Raw genomic sequence first — 23,734 nt, 5'->3', positions numbered from 1 at the left:
TGAGAATGGTTCGATGAATTTCAAGGCAAACATCTATCTATATCTTAAGTTAACAAAAAGCATACATACATCATATTCAGTCAATAATTATTACAAAAACTGCAGTTATGTACAGTTTAGAATTTAGAATCCTACAACGTTATCAAAAGTTACAGAAAAAGCTTTTGAAACAAAAAGATTCTCCCTTTCTTGCCAGGGAAAAGTTAAAACATAGCCATTGAATAGGTTCAATGTTATCAGAAGTTACAGAAGATTTAAAAACTTAAAGACGCTCCCTTCCTTGTTAGGGAAAAGTTAATTAACGTTTAATAAGTGTTTCGATTTACAACGATTTTAATAATTACTCACGAAGTTATTTAGAGTGTATGATTAAATGGAAAAGGACAGATTAAAAAATCATACCCCACTTCTATAATAGTAGTCTTATCAAATACCCCGTACCGCTTGTATTTTCACTCAAATAATTAATAAATTTTAAGTAACGTTCACTCTGGTGGTAAGAAAATGAAATCATGTATGTATGGAGTTGCTGAGGGTAGGTATAAACTTTTAAGGTGATAGGTGGGAATGTTATATTGTACGTGGCAGTACTGGTTCCCCCCGGTTATCATAAACGCTTAAAAACATCACCGGGAAATGGACAACTGAGCAGCAAAAGAAACAGTGTGCTCGCTAAACCCATAGAATCAATCATAAGGTGTCATCTGCCGATGAAAGGCAGGATGATGCTCATAGAAATCAGTTCGTGTTACTCTTAAGATAAACTATAAATCAACTAAATATATTCTTTACATAAATGAATCGAATCAAGATCAGGCATCCTTTAGACTGACCAAACTTTCCACCGGGTATTAAATCTGCATCAGCTTATACGCATGGACTGCATATAAGATATATCTTTATCTGTATGAAATTCAAGCTAGGGGCTTGGTACCAGCAATCAGATTCAACGAAAACAAAATAACAACATGTCGATTAATCGGGGCTTGATTCAACAAGATTGTGAAGATTTGCGATATGATTTCGAATCAGATGCATGACAAATTAGAACCACTTGCCTGTTTTGAATGAAAGCTAAACAATACCTTGATAAAATGCTTAAGCTGCAATTTCGAAACAGTAAAAAGACATTAGATAATGCATATGCCTTATCATTTTTTGTTCAGCCCAAGAATAAACTAAAAGTGTAGAGTGTTCAAGTCTCTGCGTTAATATACCAACGAGCAAACGGGAAGGTTTACGAATCCAAATATGTTAAATTCTATCAGGCATGAAATAGTTACGAATATTAAGTACAATAGTGTGAAAATCACACCGGTTTTTCTGTCCAGTCTCCATTTATTCACATGGATCGTTAGTACCTGCAATTTGAAGAAAATGGTTAGCCAAAGGCCTGCTTTGAACGAGGCTAAAAAGACATGGCTAAAAATTCAGATGTATCGTCATTACATGTTCAGAAATGGTCACTCTGATTGAAGACAATGCGCGGATGAGAAAGGCAATTCTGAACACAAAATTATCTACACATTCAAAATCACTTTATTGAGATGTAAATAAATTAGACTGATTCACATACCGTCAACAGGACTGAGCCGAGTAAAAGAATAACCGAATACTTCAATCCGCGACTGTTGACGCTAACCTACAATTGGCAGAGGTAGCTAACTCAGTAAAAGATACTTATAAAAAAGGTTGGGTTGCATCTTTCAGACGTTTAAATGAATTGCTTGAACCTATTTCATGTTGTAGCACATCTGAAACAAGAACTAAAATATTCTTGTTGCTTCTTGGTAGCTACACAAACAGGGTACATAAATGACAGTGCGTTCAAAAAGTACTAGGACACCTTCGAAATTTCGAAGATTACTTTTGAAGAATCCTTTCTCATTAAATACAAACGACAAATTTTAAGCAACTTACAACTTAAGCATTTTTAAGGATATTTATACCAAGATAACATAAAGATAAGACTGCGAATATTTGACAACATTCCGTTACATAACCTACTCGAATGCAATGCCATAATACTTTTATCGAAGTCTCCCTATATCTTTTCTAGCGTAACGTAAGCGTAGAATAAAAATTCATTGTGATGCAACAACAAAGACCTAGTGTTATACAAAACAAACTAGTAGCAATTGCAGGTAAAACAGCATATGTCTCAAGGTCACAATCAAAGAGAAAGTCGTTGGCTTTTATTAGATATGCTTGTAAATATTTTATCTTATACATGTTTAACTATTTTATACCTTTTTTATGCCAATATTGTAAATAAAGAGTTGATAAAAATAATGATTAATAATGATAACAATTATAATAATAACAATAATAATAATAGAAGAAATGGTGAATTCACGACTAAAGGTTGATTTGCATGAGTAAAAATTTTCGATCAATTTTTCGCTAGCAAAAATCTGTTGATTAAGGCCCCGTTTATCAATACACAAAAAAAGAACGGAACTCTTTGGTTCCGCGCGTGAAAAAGCGATGACAGGCCTTGCGTTTACACTAGGAATTTTAAAGGCATTGAGTCATGATAAAATGGATTGGGTATACCCTAAGTGCCAAAATCAGCTGAGTCATGATTTCCATGACTGCGATGCTATTGGTTGACCTGGAACTGGTCACATGAACTCACCTCGTACTGATTGACAAAACAATTTCCATCAATCGCAAGTTGTCAACAACGGATGCAAATATCACATAAAACAGCAGCGATCACGTCGGAACCAAATGACCCCCTATAGAGAAGGTCTATCTACCAAGACTCAATGCCTTTAATTCCATGCTAGTTTGGGAACGGTTCCGTTCTTCTTTGGTTGCACTAAAATGCGAAACTCTTCGGTTCCGTTCCCAAACCTTGCTTGTTTTTCTAGTGTAAACGGTCAGGAACGGAATATTTTGGTTACGATTGTAAACTGGGCTTAATCTAGGGCTGAGGAGAGGCCTTCTGAAAATGCCAGACGTTATTGCCGCGTTGCCGCGCCACTACGCACGCATCACCCGAAAGTTCCGTTCTTTTATTCCTTTTTGCTTTAGTGTAAACGCGATAAAAAAAGTGGCATCCTGCCCAAACAAGAACGGAACCAAGATTCCCGTTCTTTTTTCTGTAGTTAAGATTCCGTGGAAGGAGTAGGGTTGTTTTCTACTTTTTCGCTGCAAATTTTTCGCTTGTTAGCTTTTAGCTCATCAAAGCGTAATATTCATAATTATTGTTGAAATAATCTTTGACAGAACGAATGATTGCTAGGCCATTGGTGAGAAAACTTGCAAAGAAAGATTCGATTCACAGAATAAGCCTCGTGTAAATCCATCTTAAAGATGACGGTCGTTGAACACAAAGCAAATTCAAGTTTAGGCGCATTATTCACTCATTTCCAAAGTTTAGCCTTTTGGCCGAAGGACTTAATTTGACACAAGACCAAATTTTGGCCGATTTAGTGACAGATTTGATAAAAAAGTCAAGCAACATTTGCGCCGATCCCGCTGCTGTAAACAACCGCTTTTATCCTTCTTATACACACAAAAATAAAAAAAGGCTGTTTGAAGTGTGTTTCGCATCATCATGAATAAAAAAGAATGTCAATTTATAATCCTGCTTATGAATGGTGTGTGAGCGAGAACGTAACATAGTCACGAATTCACCATGGTACCTTGCAGCACTGGAAAACTTTAATTTGCTTCACACTGGGTATCTGTGAAGGTATATTAATAAAGTACAGCATTAAGAGGTAAGGATTACCTCTGACCCTGGAGAAATGATTGCAGTATGGATGAACCACGGAAAGGCAAGGCCAATCAGGATATCAAACACATTGCTACCAATTGAGTTACTGACGGCCATGTCGCCCAACCCTATCAAAGAGTAAAAGAAAAACAAATTGAGGCTGGCAATTATATTCGAAAGTTAGTTAACACAACTAAATCTCTTTCTGTTTCGCATCATATTTCAATCCATGCGGACGTTGAAACAGGGAAAGCTGTAAAGTTAACACGATTTTAATTGTCTTTTTTAAGATGCTGCAAAGACTTACAGGTTGTTAACTAGTAAAAAGACCTCTCCAATTGTTCCAATACAAATAAGACTACTTGTGTTTTAAAATACTATAAAATAACTATGAAAAGTTGTCTGATGATAGCACTCGGCGTTAAAGTTGGGTTACAACCTAGAACGGCCCAACTTAACTCTGCCTCTATGGCACGGAGCACTATATTAGACCAAAGAAAAGTAATCAGCATTAATTTTAGCTTTGGCTCTGCTCGAAATTTAAGGCAAAGAAATGAAGGACTGTATCGTTTATAAACGGTACCATAGTATATTTATTCTCATCAAAATACTATATGCAACATTTTCCCGCCGTATTTATGAGTAATATTTTCAGTCGTATTCTTGTGATATCCGTCTTGTTTTATATAGTCAAACAAATACTTAGGTGAAGATCAATGTGTGGAATAACGTTGAATAACAGTTAAAGACAAAAGAAAGAAAGAAAATGAAGAAGAAGAGCCATCAAGAAGAGTATGATTAAGTAAGTAGAACTATAATTTGTGAGTAACCAGATGAAGATTTATGCTCGAAACGCAGTAAAATATTGTAAGTGTTCCTGTTTGTCAAGAAGATCAATGCCGGAATCTTCCACTATCAATGGTTCTTGCTAATTCACGGATTTCAAACGATTTCTTCGCTACACCACGTTTGGTTAAAAATATTTGCATCAATAGGTACGAGGGGCAAATCACTGCTTAAAATCACGTACGCTCTCGAGAATAATCACACTTTAATCACAAATTAATCACATTAATAAAAAGATCAAATTAATCACAAAGTATGATATTAACCATACAAATTATTTAAAAACAAATAATAGAATCTTTGACCACGTTTATCAGCATATGTAATTGAAAAATGCAATATCTAGAATGTGTCTTTCACACTTTTTCAAACAAAACTGTTCCAACTGTTACGTTTATGGGAAATGATTTATGTCATATTCTTGTATTTTCCCCGAATAAGGTTTGATAATCAAGTTCCATATTGCCGGAACCTGTAATTTTTCTATCGGTTAAAGTTTTAGGAATGACAGTTTCATTTTCCTATAGCGATATCACTTGCGAGGGCAGAAAACAAAGCACATGCATTTGCTTTAATGTCTTTCACAAGATGTTCAACAACTGTGCTATTTGAATCCATGTTACTAATGATACTGTCAAGAAAGATAGCTCTTTTGATGCATATTAAAAATCTGGTAAAGAGCGTAGACGGCCCACACAACAGAAAACATGCATTTGTTTTAATAACCTTTAAAAGGTGTTCGACAACTTCATGCTTTTTTCATTCCACGCTTTTTGCATCCATGTTGCTAATGCTACTGTACAAGAAAGATAGCTCTTTTGATGCAAATTTAAAATTTTTATGACGAAAGTAGACGGCCCACACAACAGAAAACATGCATTTGTTTTAATAACCTTTTAAAGGTGTTCGACAACTTTATGCTTTTCTTATTCCACGCTTTTTGCATCCATGTTGCTAATGCTACTGTACAAGAAAGATAGCTCTTTTGATGCAAATTTAAAATTTTTATGACGAAAGTAGACGACCCACACAACAGAGCACATGCATTTGCCTTGATGTCTTTTACAAGGTGTTCAACAACTGTTACCTGTTTTTCACTTTAGGCTATTGTCACCCCTGCATCCATGAAGAAGAAAACCTATCACATTGATTTAATATTTTGCTTATGCTGCTGTTCAGAAAAAATAACTCTGTTTTTAGTTTTCAATATTATTAAACTTTTGCACCTTTCTTCATTTGCAAATCTTTTCTGGATCCGCCCCTGTGCTAAACTGCTAATTTTTCTTTTTCAATTTCAAAAGGTATGTTTCAAAATCGTTGCTAAACTGGCACGATAGGTTGGCATTTGATTTATGAAGTATTTTTGTTTAATTCAGCTTATGAATTAGTTTACCGTCATGCGTTCAAACGACGTTTATTGCGCATGAAACTATTTGAGAGCATTTTGGAATCTACGATTCAATTTCTAAATAATCACAAATAAATCACAAATTGATCAAAAGTTAATCACTTTAATCAATAAAAATCAAATTAATCACACACAAAATTGATTTAATCATAAATCAATCACTAGTGATTACTAATCTCGTACGCCAACTTCAAGAGTGATTTGCCCCTCGAATAGGTATTAGTCCCAATTTGTGGCAGCATTGATTATGATAACTTGGTTTTGATATGTAAAATTAAATGACGTAAAACATCAAATTAGTAACATACATTGCTTAAAAGAGTACGATTAGAACTGTAGAGAAAACGTAAAAAGCAATGAATACAAAAAGGAGTCCTGTGGAACAAGTTGTTCAATTGCAAGGAATTTAGGGTTTGTCTTTCTACGATTTGATTAAATGATATTTTCAAAGCTAACAAATAATCACTTCAGCTTGTATAAGCTGATTTTCAATTTCTATTGTAGTTCTCACTTTTTCAGGATATGAAAGTTACAGAAAAGTTCTATGAATTCATATCCTATGAATAAAGTTCCAGTAAAAAAGTGAGATTTTTTGCGTCTTCAGACCTTTGCAAGCTTGCATAAAAAGCAATGCGAACAAAACAAAGAAAATTCTAAGAAGCAAAGAAAAGCAAAAACTAACCCTGTCTTGAAACGATGAGACTTGCAATCGCATCTGGGATGCTTGTGCCAGCGGCAAGAAAGGTGATTCCCATGATTACGTCAGGGATGCCAAGCACAAAACCAACAACAGTTACCTGCAGATGTAACAATAAACGATGTTTTATGACAATCAATTTTGTTCCATGAGACAATGAGTTTGGCGTACAAGCAATCCGCCATTTCACAGAATATCTTCGATGCCCATGTTCATATCATCTACTTACAAATCTATATTCATACAAAGATATTAACAGTTACTTATTAGCTTTATGAATTCAACATAGAGACACCAGTTCTACTAACGGCTCAACCATTCACGAAGGACTGTTAAACAAGGTATCCCTTTCAATCCTTGAATCGTTGGAGGCCCAGCAAATGATTTTTAGGCAATAGAGGGTCAGTTGAAGTGATAGTTACTGAAAAATTGCAATCTGGAGGCAGGAACTGGTATCTGAAATTCTAAAGACGGAATTTGGTAGACAGGAAAACTGCATGTTCTTACAACCAAACCACATTGCAATTTGAAATATCCATACTACATAATCACTGATAATTCCTTTTTTGGCAATTTAGCACAAGGGAGGAATTTTATCGAGACCCTGTGACCCCGGAGCGAATAATGACTTTTCTGAAAAAGAATGTAAACAGCAGAGACAGGCGCTTGAGAAACAATCTTACCGGGGGTTTGCAATAAGAAAAACAATAAAAACTTTATATTTAGCTTGAACAACTTGTTTAATTCCTTGGATTAACAACTGTAAACATACAGGCATGTGTAAAGTCTGATTGCTATTTACAGAAAATGTTTGCTTTGATGATTGCAACCAGCAAACTAAACATGTGGTGTTAACAGAAAATAATAATCCCAACAATAGCAAAAGATTTCTTCGCTCAATATAAATGTTTTTCTAAGAAACTGTTCATGCGATACTTTACCAGTCATTTCCAAAATAAACTTCGTTAAAAAAATTAAAAAAGGACTAGAACTTAAGAAACTACCTCACTTAAAAAATTTAAAAAAATAAATTTTACATCAACATGTTGCGCTGAGATAAATTAAAAAAAATCTAAGAAACTTTTTCTACAGAGATTGTGCAGAAGCATAACGAACCCAAGCAAAAGCTATAGAAATGAGTTTTATTTACATACAACGTTTCTGCCAAATTGGAGACAAGCAAAGAAAAAGTTCTAAACATGTATAATGAGATACTTTTTTCAAACTAACAAATAAACGATAAAAAACTAAAAAGTGACAAAATAAACACTTGGAGTTGTATTAATCGACTAGAGAAATACAAGCTTTGAGGGGAAAATGTGCCAACTTTGGTCTAAGGCAGTCACCTATTTGACACAGATCACCTATTTTGCTGGCGTGCATACTTTGAAAACGCTTAAAATATTTGACGTAGCATTTATGTGCTTTTTTCAAGTTAATAAACATTTTAAAAAATCAGAAAACTTACCATCCAAACCATGATATAGGAAAAGACAGCTATCCATACAATCGACATGAAAAAAGTTGCAAGATAAAACCGCTCCCACCTGTAGAGAAGCAAAAAGCTTCATAAAAAATCATAATAAAAAAGATGTCAAAATAAAAGCGGAAGAAACAACATAAATAAATGAAACTACTCTTTTGTCGGGATACCATGAAAATATCTTTATATGCTTTTAAAAGGTATTTTGGTTAGTAAATATAGACGAATGGAGCAAAAGATAAAATGGAAGCTGATAAAATAATGTGATGTACCATGTTAAAGCACAATATAATTGAATAAATGTAAAACGATATAATGAAGTTAGCATGCTATGATAATATATATACTGAAATATGTTATTTTCAATAAAACTTTATCAGAAGGATGCTAGTATAAAATTGCAGAAGATATATAAATATAAAAAGATCGTACTTTTCTTTCTTGCAATCTGGAATGGTGTAATACAACAATATGATAATTGGTCTGGAAAACAGCCAAAATGCCAAGCCAAAAACAGATCGATCTGAAAATAAAACGTTCAATTCTTTCATTCCTACATTTGATTGGCATTAAGAAAGAGTCTGCTAGAAAAAATTTTTAAGTATTTTTTAAGTAAGCTATGCATTGGAAAAGAATTCCGATCATAATTCAATAGTTGCAGTATATAATTCTAGAGCAACTTTCATTGTAGAAAATATAATTGATACGATAGAGATACCATGTTTGCTGGAATGAAGGAATCAATTTCAAACCGACAAGAAGAAGGACACTAGATAAATAAAACCTGTCTTTAAACCCAACCTAATTTTAAGGAAGGAAAATTTATCACTGCACATTTTGATAAAATTAGGTGCATTTTGGGTAGGGTCCTAAAGATACCTTTGCTGATCCCACCCTTAATTTTGCTTTTAATGCGAGCTGCAGCATTTTGCCACAAAGATACCAGAGGAGCCAGCAATTCATCAATGACTTTTATCGAAATCGTAACTAATATATATCAACTGGTACTGTTTATAACAGCTTCAATTAATAAAAACAATAAATATATAGTTGAAGTTTAAAATTTTCTGCAGTTATATCTTTGATTTTTCTATTTCTCTAATCAGTTTTATTGTCTTCTTCAGTAGGAAATTAAATTCAAATCTACTTTATTTTTGCAGAATGCAATAAAGAGTCCGGCTAACATTTATACAATTGAAATTGAACATATAGCTTTGCAAGCAGTTTTGATTTCATCATCTATTTTGTAGGCATTCTTTTACAAAGTTTGATTTACACAATTCCCTTGAAAGGTAATTCATTATTTTTTAAGCCTCCTAGACCTTGAAGCCCTGGGGCGATTTGCCCCTCGATTTTTGTGGCCGTAGGTATGTCCAGCTATCTTTTTGGCCTTGGCTACAAAATTTCTTTTCAAACTCCAAAAAAATTTTTAAGCTTGTAATAGCGTAGAATTTTCCTTCCATGACTATAAATACTAGATTTATCGCTCAACACTGTCCCTGTTTATCACTGCAAAAACCACTTTGCAAAAGCACAAATTGGTTGTCACTGCACCTTAAAATTAGATATGCTTTAAAGAATGGAAATGGTCTGTCTATAGATTTTGCCTTAAAATTTAAAGAAACGTTATCGAAAAAATTTAAAGTATAGGAGTAAAACCGTGGCTCTGCTTTAAGAACTGCACAAACCTTGATCCATAAAAGGGCCTCCTTCTATTTGCACATCAATGCTTCCCATCTCATGTCTGTGACAAAATTGCAATATTATATAATATGAGGACATTCTGAATTTTCTGAATTTAACTACAAGCGCATACAGCAAGCTAATCATGTCCTGAGTAACTCATTCTTAATTTCATAACTTACCTAACATTCTTAAATTCTAATTTCCTAACGAATCTAACTACCAGATAGTCCTTCTTAGTAACCGATTTCCTTCAAAGATAATAAAGTGAAAATTGCGAAACATGAAATCTTTGTTTCATGAAGGTACAGGGTTACGATGACACATGCTGCGACATAAATTGCAAATGCTCTGAAAGTTGACACCTTAAAGGGCAGTTTCCTGCACAGAATTCTAAAGAAAATTCCTTCACTTTTCACTAACATACTGTACTTTATTTCAATGCGAAAGAACGATAAAAAACAAATTTGGAAGCTCTCTTCGGGAAAACCTGCATTCGGCTGGGAGGCATCCATGAGGAGGATATATATTGATGAAGAGCGGAGATCTATCAAGGAACTAGTAGAGGTGAATTCAATGAAAAATTATTGGAACAAGTACTATAACAAAACATACTCTTTCGCCGTTTTCTTCGAGTTGTTTTCAGTTTCACTCTCCCCGCCACTATCCAGCAACCCTTTGTGTTCATTCTCCTTCAGAAAAAAAAATCTTTTTTTTGTCTTTTTTTTGCAACTCTTTGGAATTTTCATTCAAAACTGGTATTAAGTAATTTCATTTATTTGATAATTGATAACTAACCGTCAATACTCAGCAATACCATTTTTTGTAATGGCAATTGAAAATAATTGAAGGATGCATGCACATCAATTTTCAAAGAAAATTTATTGTTAAAATTTGAAAAGGAATCAGTATAGAATACAACACGACATGTGGAAAATCAATATCTAACTATGTTGTTATAATTAGGAAGAAGAAATCAAAACAAATGTGAATCCCCCGAGGCAATGTACAGAATTGCAACCCCCTCCCCCCCCCCCCTAACATGGCTTTAAACCCTACTCATGTTCTTTAAACAGAACTTTAGGTACATTTTTTCCTACGAATATTTTTCCTACGAATGTCACAAAAGTATCTTGTGACAAAAAGGTGATCTTAAACATCACTAACACTTTAACCCACCTGGCGAAGGGTGATCATGTAGCAGGCAGCCCTGAACCTTGTGGCAGGAGGAAATTGACTGCTCAACATAATCATCATACCAACTTCACGCCATGTCAACCTTCGTAATCTAAGCGAAAACGAAACAAAATCTAATGATGGTAGACGTATATCAAACGAAAATTACTGTGAGAATTTAGGATTCTCGGGACCAGAGAGTAAAGGATGAACACAGTAAAGTAAGGAAATACTGTGGAATGTTCAACTAACTTGGAGACTGATTACAATTGGAAAAAACTAATAGATGTTGTCTGTTGACATTTCGAGATTGGAAAACGATTTGGTAATCCCTTCCTACATGTGCAAAGAGTAAACTTTCCCTACTAAAAGTTATTTGAAGGATACCGGCATTAAGAATTTTTTTTCTTGTCAATACCACGGTCAACATGGCATTCAAACCATTTTTCTAACTTCAATTTCTCACGATACTCGAAACTTAAGTTGAAATTTGCAATTTTTATACCAAATTCACTTGAGACAATATAAGGGGGTATAATAGACAAGACTCGAAGATTTCTTCAACAAACCTTTTTGCCACAAGTTCATAACTTTCCGGGCTTCCACAACGATCTAAAAAAAATTGTTAAAAAAATTTCAATTTTGGATGATAAAGAGCTAAAATGCAATATACAGTAGCGGCGCCCGGGGAGGACTAGGGGGACGTGTGTTTGGGGGGGGGGTAATATTTTGACAACGTACTTTTTGTGATCTAATGCTTTGATCTAACGCTGCTTTCAAGCAACCAAAAGTTAGTCGTGGGTCTTCTTTCAAGGTAAAATTGGCCTTCCATGTTGGTAAATAGACGTTTTCTGGTATAAAAAGGGCGTGACCTAAATGTTTTTGTTTTGTCCCCCCTCCTCAGAGCTTTGTGACTGGCGCCGCCATTGCAATGTGCATCTAACGAAGCCAATTTGAATTTCAATACAAACATGTTTGTAGGAGGTAGAGAAAGATTAGAAAGCCTATATTGAGAATACACCTGTTTGTAGAGCATGTGAGACTGTCTGTTGTGCTGAATGGCATGGAATTAAACTAACTGGTTAGACATGATAGGAATGCAATTAAATTAACTGGTTTCATGCATCACGTGCAGCACGCGAATCTAGGTTTGAAAACCTAGGCTGGTCATAGGAAAATGCTTCAGGAAACTAAGGAGGCCGATTGTAAGCACTGCAAAGACACGCTCGCTTTAAAAAAAGTAGGCGGCAAGGATGTAAAAATGTTCAGGTGAGCAAACAGAAAGAGATGTGAAATGGCTTTAGGAAAACAAATTTAACGGATTAGGTGAATGAAAGAAGCTAGCTATATAAGCCAAGCATTAGAAAAGCTACCAGTTAAGTCCAATTTGAATATCTTAGGCACAATGGCGATACATCCATCGATGTAGACAGACTTATTTGCTCACAAGTGACACTGTTTTGATCTGTTAGACTACGTGACTTGCTACTGGTCATCAGAAGACATTAGAAATTAGTGAAATCAGTGTAAAATATCCCTACATTTTAAAAATTGTAAGAAAATGGGTTAAGTGGAAAAATGAATCATTGTCCAGGAAAGCTTGCCTGGACAACCCTTTAAACCTCTAGGAAACCTTCCCCGAGAATGACAATGAAAGTGAGGCGAATTCTGCCCACTTTATCTGCTTCCATTCAAATGGGCTTCGACGGTTTTTTGATCGTATGACTGCATGAACCATTTGGCTCTGCAATCAAATCACCTATAATTGGTGCAAAAACATTTTGCTAACAAAAAACAGGTCTTACAGATAGCCGCTTCATCTTCCCCTGGAGTGCCCTCTCTCTGCTGATCAAGAGCCTGGTTCCCTTCTTCAATTTCTTCTTCAGGAGACCTGACTTTGAAAAGCTTCATAAGTTTTTTGTTGAACCTGTCAAAATGAAAGAAAAATTAGCTTCCTGGTGTGATACTATTTAATATCATTCCAAATCAACAGAAACTTCTTTGACATTAGGGATATTTGCAATCTAGTTGGTTAACTGACATACGAAGAAGAGGAAGTGTATATAACAAAGGCAAGTTGCTATAAAAACTAAAATAGAGAGCATTATGGAGATATTATCATTATGTCTGGATATACTTTTACTCACTTCATCACAGCTAAATAGCCTGCGTATAACAGCAACATGATTAAGCTCTCATACCTTCAAGAGAAATCGATTTAGTTAAGCAGATATGAAATCTAAACGCCAGACAAAGAAAACTGTTTGAGCATTAAATCAATAAGTAGGTTTATGAGACCTCTGAACGATTGAGAGATTCTGGGAAGATTGGCCTAGTATAAATCCCTTAGAGTTCGTTTGATTGTTACAGGGTGAACTGTAATAGACCATAGGCCGAAGCATATCAAGGCCATTCACGATATCATTGGCTTCTTTAGATTGATTACAGATGCAAACATTTTTTGTCAGACTTATAAAGACGGTATAATAGTTAGCATCCTATAGACTGTAGAAGGGGGTAGTTTTCTCCCTTGAACTCGATTGGTAAAATTTTCAGTAGGCAAGCAGCACTGACTGGACAAACTGTACAGTCAAGTGCTCGCATTTCTGATTGGCCTATCTCGACCCATAACCGGGTCTACATTTTTCTTATCATAGAATTTTGACCTGTGTTCTGACGTCTTATACATCAAAGAGTGTCAGACGAAAAGCTTTCATGTGGTTCAAATATTTGCTTTTTAAAAGCCATTTGTTACTTTTGTACCACCAAAATTTGTCCAAAAATTACTTGCATCATTCGATAAAATTTTAAACGGTAGATGACGAACCTGAACTATTGCTTCAATCATTCGTGGTATTAAAACATCTTATTCAGAATCAATGAAAACCAGAGCAAATTTAGAAAACACTAATCAAATTGCAAAGTTTCCTGATGACTAAATCTAAATGACAATTTGATGTTGCACTGATATATTTTTCAACAAACCCACCAAGTAATCTGACCATTGTTCATCACCTAGAAAGCAATTAGCTCCCTTCACTATCTAAGAACAACAGCACATCAAATTTGCCTCGTAAACTACTTTGACGATCATGCTCTAAAAGGGCTGATTCTGGAGGCATAATATTGTAACTGTTCACTTGCAACGACAACAAAATAGCAATTTTTACAGGAAACAAGAATTTTTAAAAATAGCTACATCACCAAATGTTAATGCCACAAGTGCAAAACATCACTAGGCCTATAAGTTTGAGTGGTAGACAAAATTTCCTATTCTAGGGTTCCTGCAAACTGTCTATAGGCCCATACTAAGCCCTTCCTTAAGAATTTATAACTATGCTGTGTACAGCAGAATGAAATCAAGTGACAAAACTGAATGAATTCCATGGGCACCATAAAAAGCTTTATAATTAAAACTGAAACTGCTAGTAATCATTACAGTTCATAAATTTCAAGATAGTCTTGAGTCTGATATGCTGTTTTGTTTACAAGGAATATACTATGCATGTAGGATATTTACCACAATCAAAGAAATAACTGCGATACAATAGGAGATGCTATCCCTGCATAGCGGCCACCGTGTGAGACTTGTGACCTATGAGACATGGAAGAGCAACATCTTTGGTTAAGTTACAAAAAACTAAATACACTAACATAAAAAAATATCTAACAAAACAGCATGACAATTTTAAACTTTGTAGCGCTTTTAAATTGCAACAAATTATTTCATTTCAATTTCTTTCTTTTAGTGGCCTTTGAACAATCTGCGCACCCACCTCATTCAGGGAACAAGTGCAGAACTTTGAAAAGCTTTGCAGGTAAAGCAACAAATCCCAAGGCAAAAAAATTAAATTCGAGGACATAATTCTGAACACAAAACTCTAGATGTTTACAAGGAATTAAGGAATTAACTGCTAACATACCTGGCCAGCCCAAAGGCTCACAAGAGCAAGAATAATGAGAACGTTAAAAACTGCCGAGCCAACAATTGTCCCAGTTCCAACATCACCGTGCACAATAAACAAACCTAAGAAATAAAAAACGTTTTATTATAAACAAGAGATTGCAATAAATAATTAAAAGTCAAGATTTGCATGAAACAGCACAGATTTTCCCAGTAATAGCGCCAGTTTGTTGTAAGGTTTCTGCCATTTTCTGTAAATTTGAAAATTCGCAGTAAGAACGTTCATTAAGCAATATTTTAAGAAAATTTGTTAATGTGGTTTTAGCAGTCAACAAACAAAAAGACTATGACGATGTAAAAAGTTCATGAAACGTGAAACTTTTATGGGTTGTTTTTTATTGCCTACGCCCTTTGATTGGTTGCGATGTTTTATGCTTAATGCTGTGTGAATTGTTTCTTTCACTTGCTTCCATTCTTTAATAACGAACCATTGCAACAATCAAGAAACGGTATACAAGTATATACTTGCTTTATCTCACGAGGACCTCGGTTCAACGGTGCTTTCAAATATATCATGTAGCCCTGTTTATCGACTACAGTTTTTAAACCCGACAAAGAGCAAAGAAATGTTTTTTATTAGAATAACTCTTACTTTATGTTCATAAAGAGCAGTTTACTTACCAATTAATGAGGTGAACAATTCTGGTGCTGAACTACCAGCTGCCATGAAAGTGGCACCAGCAATATCTTCACTTAACTTGAGATGCTGTGAAAACATAAACACGTTTCACAAATGTTTTCATGTCAGCTGTTTGATTAAAAGACGACTTTGCTGGGGCTATAAGAAGATAACGACGCAGTTTCATCGATATACGGCTATATTTGTTTAACCCTGAACTTGGTCAACTCATTTGTAAAATAAGGGGGAGAAACGTCTGTGGCCAACCCCCTTGAAGTTTGCAACCAGAGTACGACAGCTGTGAGAAGCAAAGACCCTATACACATTTAGAAATAAGCGAAATATGAAATATAGATGCAAATTAATCTGAATATAAATATAAACATTAAATGCAGTTAATCTCAACTAAATGGATATCAATTTGACCCTATCTCTCCTCGTTACAATCTCAACATGTAGATCGAGGTTTGCAGCCAATTTCGGCTATCTCGAACAAGAACTGAGGTACCAGTCTATCTATTAGAAGATACATTATAACGGCGACAAGACAAAATTTAACACAATTCCTTCCTAATGCTGTTTTAAAAGGTTTATATGCTTGCTGGTAACTGAAATCTCTGTAAGAGATACCCAAAAATAGTGACGTAACAGTTTCTTACAGATATCTAACACATACGTCTAAAAAATTGGCCTTAAAATGATATGTCGACGCTCTTAATTGATATAAATCATATGAGGGTATCTGTATGAAAATTTTGATTCAAAGACTTAAAACCCACCTCGCAAATCTTGTCGAGGGATGCCACAAAGTAGTCATCGCAAACAAATGCAAGAGCTATAAACATGTACACGGACTAAAAAAAAGATTAGTTTCTTGAAAATCAATACATTTTTAATGATGCACTTTATATCCACATGGAATATCAATGACATTTCACTTGGCATAATTAGATTTATGTTTTACAAGAATGCACCTGGGCCCCATCATTTCAACATGTGCTGGGATTCTTGTCTTTTTATATAATAATAATATAAGTAGCTAAGGGAGTAAAACGTCATTAAACCTAAAAGATCCTGTTGAGTTTTATCACTTGAAAATATCCAAGTGAGAGAAAACCTGCCTATGTGTTTTAGGTCGATCATATCCTTGCTAAAACTGTGGCACTGATGAACGGTTGATAACTTCACTTGATAAATTTTTTGGTATTTTATGACTTGTTGCATGAAAAATGTTTTACAAACGTTCAAGTTGCACGTTAGTTGGATTCCTCTTGAATTTTTTTCCTTTTCAGTTCAAATAAAAAGGATAGTTCAATGCCCATAAAGCCTGTAAATAGTTAAAATATCAAACCATGTCTCGACATCTGAACACTAGCAATGGCAAGTCTGACCTGTGTCAAGACTGCCTTTGAGCAATGGCGGCGCCAGCCACGAAGCTCTGGGGGGGACAAACCAAAAAAATTTAAGCCACGCCCTTTCAACCACCAGAAAACGCCTTTTTACCAACAGGGAACGCCAATTTCATCCGAAGGGAACGCCTGTGACAAACTTTTGTTTGAAAATTGGCAGTTTGAAAATCATAGGATTACATCACAAAAAGTATGTTGTCAAATACTACCCCTCCCCCAACATTCTCTTATCAAATTTAGACGAAATACAAAATTGATTCTGCCAAGAACTTGGGAGGACGTGTCCCCCCCAGTCTCCCTCGTGGCGCTGCTACTGTCTTTGAGAATTAAATGCCAATAAAGGGCAATCACATCAGTATTTTCTTTTAGTGTTATAGCATGTATGTTTGTCTTTTTGGGATATTTTGATTTATTAAGTCTCTGGTGAACTTTGGTTCTGTGGAATCTACCCCACAAGAAAATATTGCGGTACCATACAAAGGAGTGATGAATCATTGAAAATATACTTGTTACAAGCTATTTTTTTTCAGCTTCTTGGGGTATGGGGGTTTGAGATTGGGAAATTAATGCTGCCAATTCTTGGATGTTGAGAGCCAAAAAATCTCCATTAACTTTTATATAAATACAGCACTCAAACAGTTTCATCAGGATCACCATAGTTCCAATCAGGAGTTATCACAATGACTACAGAAACTATAGCTGAAATGCTGGTATCTTTTGCTGGCAGAGCATTTTTAAATACATTTTCAAAAAGGGGGATTTTCAGCATTCTGAAGGTCATGATCTGGGGAAATTTCCTTTGGGGAGGCCCTTTGCCCAAAAATCTTCTTATCTTGACTTCTACCATATGGCAGAAATGACTTTATTGGGCACATGTGCACTAATCTAATAGAAAAATGCCAGAATCTGCAGACTGGGTCAAAACATGATTATTATCAAGAGCTAGCAATAAAATTTCAGTAAACTGAGCAAAGTTTTATAACCTAAAAATTTGACCAATAGAACGAGTTACAACCCAGTTTGGCAAAGAATGTAACAATTTTGTGATTAATAACAGTACTAAACAGATAAAAAACTCACAACAGCAATATGTAAAAGAACACCACCATGCTTGAGCTGCCTTATTGAAAAAAGCTCTGTTGGAAACTCCTGAATGCCTAAAAAAAGACAAAAAAGATAACAAAATAACAAAGATAACAAGATAATAAAAACCTAAAATAATCTGCTTATAAAACAAAAACTATTCTTTAAAACATATATTAGGTATAAAACAGTTTCTTTCTAGATAACTGGAGGTACCGTTCCTAGCATATGGTCATATCTGAAAGAAAAGGGCATCTAACAATGACACTCAAAGACTATCTGTTTCTTATTGTTCTGTTTTATTTACAATAAGGGGGCAGTTGATATTGTTCAAGTATGAAAGATGGACAGTGGGAAATAGCATGAAACCAGCTGAAGTCTTGTAATTAACTAAACAAGGCTTTTGTATAACAAGGTTTATTATTGTGTAACACAAGTAATAGAAGCACATCTCTTATGTGTGTGACCTTCTATTGTGAATTGCGGGACACTTCAAGTCTGGAAAGATAACAAGAGCCTCAGATTACAGTACAACAGAATGAAATTGGCTAAAATTGTTACAATTCAAACCTTTTCTAGATCTAAGTAATCACTCAAAGATGTATGCTTTAAAAAGTTCTATCTTTATCTAGTAAATTTTTCATACAATTTAATCTCCCATATCATGCTGCCTTTCCTGGCTGTTTGATAAAAAACGACCTCATTTTATAGAATAATTGTCAGTGATTAAATATGAGGTATTTTAGAGAAATTTGTTTTCTAATAAATCATTTAAACAGCTGACAGAACTTGTGAGGAGCCAAAAGCAGGCACTTGACAAACTGAGCACCTTGATAAGCCTAGGTTCTCAAACTTAACAAACTTGACAAGTCTAGGTTCTCGACTGAGCATCATCAAATATAATCAACATCGAAATTTGGTTTTCCCCATTTAGTTTTTAGACAGCATAAACACCTTAGATACTCAATCAATCAAGCTCCTAGAACTTTCTAAGCAGGTATGCTCCTTGCAAGGCCTGATCCTTGAATTCTCTTTTTTTCAGAAGAAATAATTTAAAAAAGATTTTTGCATAGTATTGCTGCATAGTATTCTGCTGGAAACAGATATTTCCATTTTTAACAAAGCAAGTTTCCAAAACTAAACTCATTTCCCACTAGCAAACAAAAAGAATTCACAAAACATACTTGGTGGTGAACATTTAGTTTCATTTTCTCCTGCTTGCCACAAAATTGAACGTGATGTCACAATATGGGAATCTAAAACAAACAAAAAGCAATAACATACTGCTTCACAAAGAAATTCTAACAAAGGCATTAATTAGCACTTTTATGATGCACTCAATCCACTGCCCATTAAATGCCAAAAACATTTACCTCCCAAACTACCAGCCCCCAGGCCAAATATAGTCACTTGGTGTTGCTCATTGACCTTGAGTTTGACACTCTAAAACTCTAAAAGTCAACCTCCGTTGATCAACAGATTTAATAAATAACTGCAATTCAACATATATACAATAGAGACTAAAAATATGTTTCTATACATAAAATGCTAGCTGTTCAACTTTTTTATTACTTTTACAAAAGTATTACAAAAGCAAAGGAACACAAACAATATGCGTGTTGTATGGTTGCTTTCTCAAATCTTATAAATTTTTGTATTTGCTGTTTCCAAAATTGCTCACAAAAATTGAGGCAATCTTGAAATTTGTTAGCCTCATGTTGAATTTGGAAAATTAATAGAGAATTATCTTTAAAATGAAATAACACATGAGTAATTTACAGAAAATAAATAGAGATGCCAAAACCAGTACTAGTGTTTGAACGTCATCAAACCTTTTGTTGAGTGGATCTTTAAAAGAAAGGAGATGAATAATTCACACTGGAATGTTTTGGCTCCACAAATTATCCTAAGGTTGGATTCAGTCCAGATTTGTAGCTCCAAAGTCCACAATCATGTGACACTAACATGATTTTGGGCTAGGTAGGAGCTGGGGTGTAGGGTATCAATTTGCTTTCGAATTTTTAGAAGAACAATAAATAGCACTCTGTCCACAACAAAATAAAATTAACCGAGAAACAAATCTTGGCTCTAATCGCAATAATTTGCCAATGTTTTCTACCATTTATATGAACATTTAACAAATACAAGGAGGGGGCATTTAGAAATTATTTGTTTTATGGCTTAAAAAAGCATGCTAATCTTGCAGATCCTAGTTTCTTGTTATGCATCATTCTGCGGTCTGCTAAGACTCGAAAATTAAGCAGAATATCTAATTAACTCAGAAATTATGTTGTCTGATTGCAACCAATTCCACGACATTTCCCACAGCAAAATTTATGGGTCTCCCGAAAAACTAGAAGTGTATCATAACTGGCATTGAAATAGCCGCTGCTTGCAATAAACGAAGAAGTAAATTTTTGCTGGCCGTGGTTGTTTTGCTAAAGTAAGGAAGTGTAGCTTACTTTTGTTCCATGCAAGTTGATCACTGGATGAGCCCCAGATCTGCTCGCAAAACAGTTTAAAACCGAACAGTAAGATAATCGTCCCAAAGCCTACAGAAGCAATATAGGTGCGAGCTGCTTTGCGAATCCTATAACGAGAGTTTGACTTCCTTGTCCTGTCTTTGTTGCTGCACACAATTGCTCGAGCATTTCGCTGCAAGAACGACTTCGTAGCTACACTGTATGCAAGCATGCTTAAGGCTGTGTTGGTTTTTTTAAATGCTTTGATTTCAAGCTATTCTGTTGCAGGACAGGAAGTATTCTGTCTCTGTCCTCCTTTGTCCCAAGTCATGTGCCTTGGTGCTGTCAAAAAAGTTGCCAAATTTTCTTGACCAAAACAAATTTTGTTCACAGCCGCGGAGCATCCACGGCAACCTTGGGCAAACAGATGCGGTGGCTGTGGAGGCGAAGGGAGGGGAACTCTGTTTTGAGAGTGGGGATTTCGCAGAAAAGACAAAACATATACCAGCGAGAAATGAATTGAAGAGAAGAGCAATATTACCAAAGAATTGATTTAGAAGAACTGCCTTCACTAGCTTGAATTGCTTTCATCCAGTTCACGTTTTCCTTTTTTGCTTTGCTAATATTTAGAATATAAGCTTCCTTATAAAACTCATTACTGTGTTCCTGAGAACTGAATCACTGTTCAATTTATCCGAAGAAGTCACAAGACATATTTTTCAACAGAAGCGATCCCGAGTTATGTTCAGCCGGGAGGCTTAGTAACATGTGGTTCTCGCCAGCCACCGATTCCCCCTTTTAAAATAGTGTCTTTTAATGTTAACAATGTACTTTTATCATAAAGTTTTCCTTCTTATCGTAAAAAAACCCCTTTTACATGCCCCTATATTGCAAAAAGTGCCCTTTTTACCGTACCCCTTCGCGTTTCAACATGTTCGTACACCCGCGGGAATGCCTACATCAAAACATTTTGAATCAACTTTGTGTGCAGAAAATCAGCTTGCAACTAGAAATATACTGTTTTGGATGAATTAGGATTGGGATTCAAACTTCAAATTTCTTCAGCTTAGGTCCAAGTACCCCATTTTAAATATAGCATTTGGGGCACATTTTAGTTTGGGTCTTACTCTTAACTTTTCAGTGCATCAAATTTGGTGGGTTCTTCTAGTTTTTATGTTGGTATCACAAACTGGATGATCGGTCGATGTTTATGAGTTTTAAACTTATCACATAAAACAAAGGGGTTCCTAGCTGAGAGCGACCCAGAAACATTTCAACACTTTGCTTTAAGTAAGCTAAACATGAATTTAAATCGATATTTTTAATCTAAAACTCAGAAATAGAATGAAATTCCGTGAGCTCCTCCGACATATATTATATTCCAGCATTTGCTACCTAAAGAATTAACCCAAGCCCCTTTGCATTTGATTTGTCTCCTGAGTTTTTTTAAATTTTCCTACGAGACTATGAGGTGAATAGCTGTTATTGCAGCTGGAAACAAGTTTAAAACAACAAAGCCATTATAAAATAGAAGATTCTTTAGGCGACGAAATGGGGCCCTGGGGGAAACCTTTAAATTGACTAATTAGTATTTCACCTTGTTTATAGCATTAAATTTTTTGGTTTTGGATTGGGAAACCAATTGAAATTAAAACTACGCAAACAAGGCTAGTGAAAAAGCCTTACATCTGCCATTTATCCTTCAATTCAAAAATTTTGGTTAGAAATTCCTATGCGACCTATTAGAAACTCCAAGAAACATCATTAATGTATATAAGAATGTTCTAGGCTACCGTGACAAATCTCGATTTTTGCGCTCAGTAATGGGGTAGCTCAAAGGGCCTAGTGGGACGAATTTTCTCACCACTCAGCATATGAAAACGTGCACTGGCACAACCCTTCTTCATGGCATTTTCTAAAAACTTGACATCACATGCTCATACTTAATTTCAACTTTAGTTACATTTTGTAGAAAAGCGAAACATCTGTGTGCCTTTATAAGAAAGTGTCTAAATTTCGAAAGGCTATACTCTCGATTTTCAAGGTAAATTCTTAACTAAATCATCATTATCTTTGTTTTAACAAGGTTCTGGGTAATATGATGCTTTGGGCTTGACGCCAGTTTTATTAACAAAATATCCGAGTATATTTTACAAGGTATATCTGATAAATACTTTGAGAACATCTTTTATAAATATCTTAAAAAAGTTGTGATTGAAAGAGGAAATTTATTTCAAAGATAACGCGATCTTGGCTGACGCTTTATGAAACATGAATATCAGCATGTGAAACGGTCCAAATGTTTTGTCCCTCAGCATGAATAATCGGATCTTTATATTATGCAATGGGGTAACGAAATACCCCACAATGCTCACTTTCATGATACACTCTTTTTCTATAAGAAGCAGTAAATTTAAATTCAGGCTGACTGTTCTTAATGTTTTTGAAAATCTGAGACTTGATTGTTCTTAATTTGTTTTTAAAGTAATAGGGTGTAAGCAGTGCGGTTACTAGCTTTTTCGCTTTAGGGAGATATTCAGGCTTCATTTGCCAACAAAGTGAGCGCGACGACTTAGTTTGCTGCCAAGTCTGAAAATTCACCGAATAAGCACCCACACATTTCTAAAAATCTTCGTTTTTGAGATAAAACGTTGTGCAAAATTGAATTTTACAGTAGCGTAGCCTCAGTTTGTCCTTAACTTGTTCTTAACTTTTGACCATTTTTGAGGCTAGTGTTCTTATAAAATTGATCTTATATTAAAAAAGAGCGTACCAGAAAAACAGGACCAAGGTTGAATTCTAACGGTGGTAAAAATTCATTACCAGCAGCCAATCGGCAATGCGACATATGCCCTTTAAAATATAAATGAAGCCAGGCTTGTGCTAGACAAGTTTGTTTGCTCCGAGTAGCCAAAAGGCAATTACTGCTTGATAGGCCTTTGATAATATGTCTAAACACCGGGCCAGTTAATCATCGCAAAATATACAATGTAACTCTGTTTAAATACAGCAACGAAACAAAATAGTTGTATGGTATCACCTGCAGTTCAAATACTCGCCTCATTTCCAATGAGAGGCCATGATATTGTTTCAACCAATGGGAATATCGGAATCATCTTCCTTTCGCGTTGGACAGTGCAACAGATATTCCCCTGAGAGGGAAGCCTATAAAACGGG

General features: G+C 35.1%; 1 protein-coding gene across 1 annotated transcript; it reads right to left on the bottom strand.

The window, feature by feature from the left end:
- Positions 1 to 18: 18 nt before the first annotated feature.
- LOC135681310 (sodium/potassium/calcium exchanger 4) lies at positions 19 to 20,966 on the bottom strand. The gene is made up of 20 exons (XM_065195707.2): positions 20,558 to 20,966; positions 19,280 to 19,351; positions 18,093 to 18,169; positions 16,383 to 16,457; positions 15,606 to 15,690; positions 14,944 to 15,047; positions 14,541 to 14,615; positions 14,010 to 14,035; positions 13,168 to 13,221; positions 12,826 to 12,947; positions 11,590 to 11,632; positions 11,024 to 11,132; positions 10,460 to 10,536; positions 9,850 to 9,905; positions 8,594 to 8,684; positions 8,147 to 8,225; positions 6,664 to 6,778; positions 3,743 to 3,855; positions 1,577 to 1,642; positions 19 to 1,361 (listed from the first exon to the last, which is right to left on the bottom strand). The coding sequence occupies exons 1-20, from the start codon at positions 20,787 to 20,789 to the stop codon at positions 1,209 to 1,211; spliced, it is 1,824 nt and encodes a 607-aa protein (XP_065051779.2). The 5' UTR covers positions 20,790 to 20,966; the 3' UTR covers positions 19 to 1,208.
- Positions 20,967 to 23,734: the final 2,768 nt, after the last annotated feature.

The sequence above is a fragment of the Rhopilema esculentum genome, chromosome 12 (assembly GCF_057945365.1).
Source record: "Rhopilema esculentum isolate cy_ngs chromosome 12, ASM5794536v1, whole genome shotgun sequence".
Lineage (NCBI taxonomy): Eukaryota > Metazoa > Cnidaria > Scyphozoa > Rhizostomeae > Rhizostomatidae > Rhopilema > Rhopilema esculentum.
The sequence above is the reverse complement of the archived record's forward strand: the minus strand, read 5'-3'. Positions and strand labels throughout refer to the sequence as shown.

Excerpts from the sequence above, each read along its gene's own strand:
- LOC135681310 (XM_065195707.2), bottom strand. The coding sequence starts at position 20,789 with ATGCTTGCATACAGTGTAGCTACGAAGTCGTTCTTGCAGCGAAATGCT. Across the intron at positions 13,222-14,009 it reads AACAATGGTCAGATTACTTG|GTATGAGAGCTTAATCATGT; the intron begins GTGGGTTTGTTG and ends TTTCTCTTGAAG. Across the intron at positions 11,133-11,589 it reads TATGAACTTGTGGCAAAAAG|ATTACGAAGGTTGACATGGC; the intron begins GTTTGTTGAAGA and ends GTTTTCGCTTAG.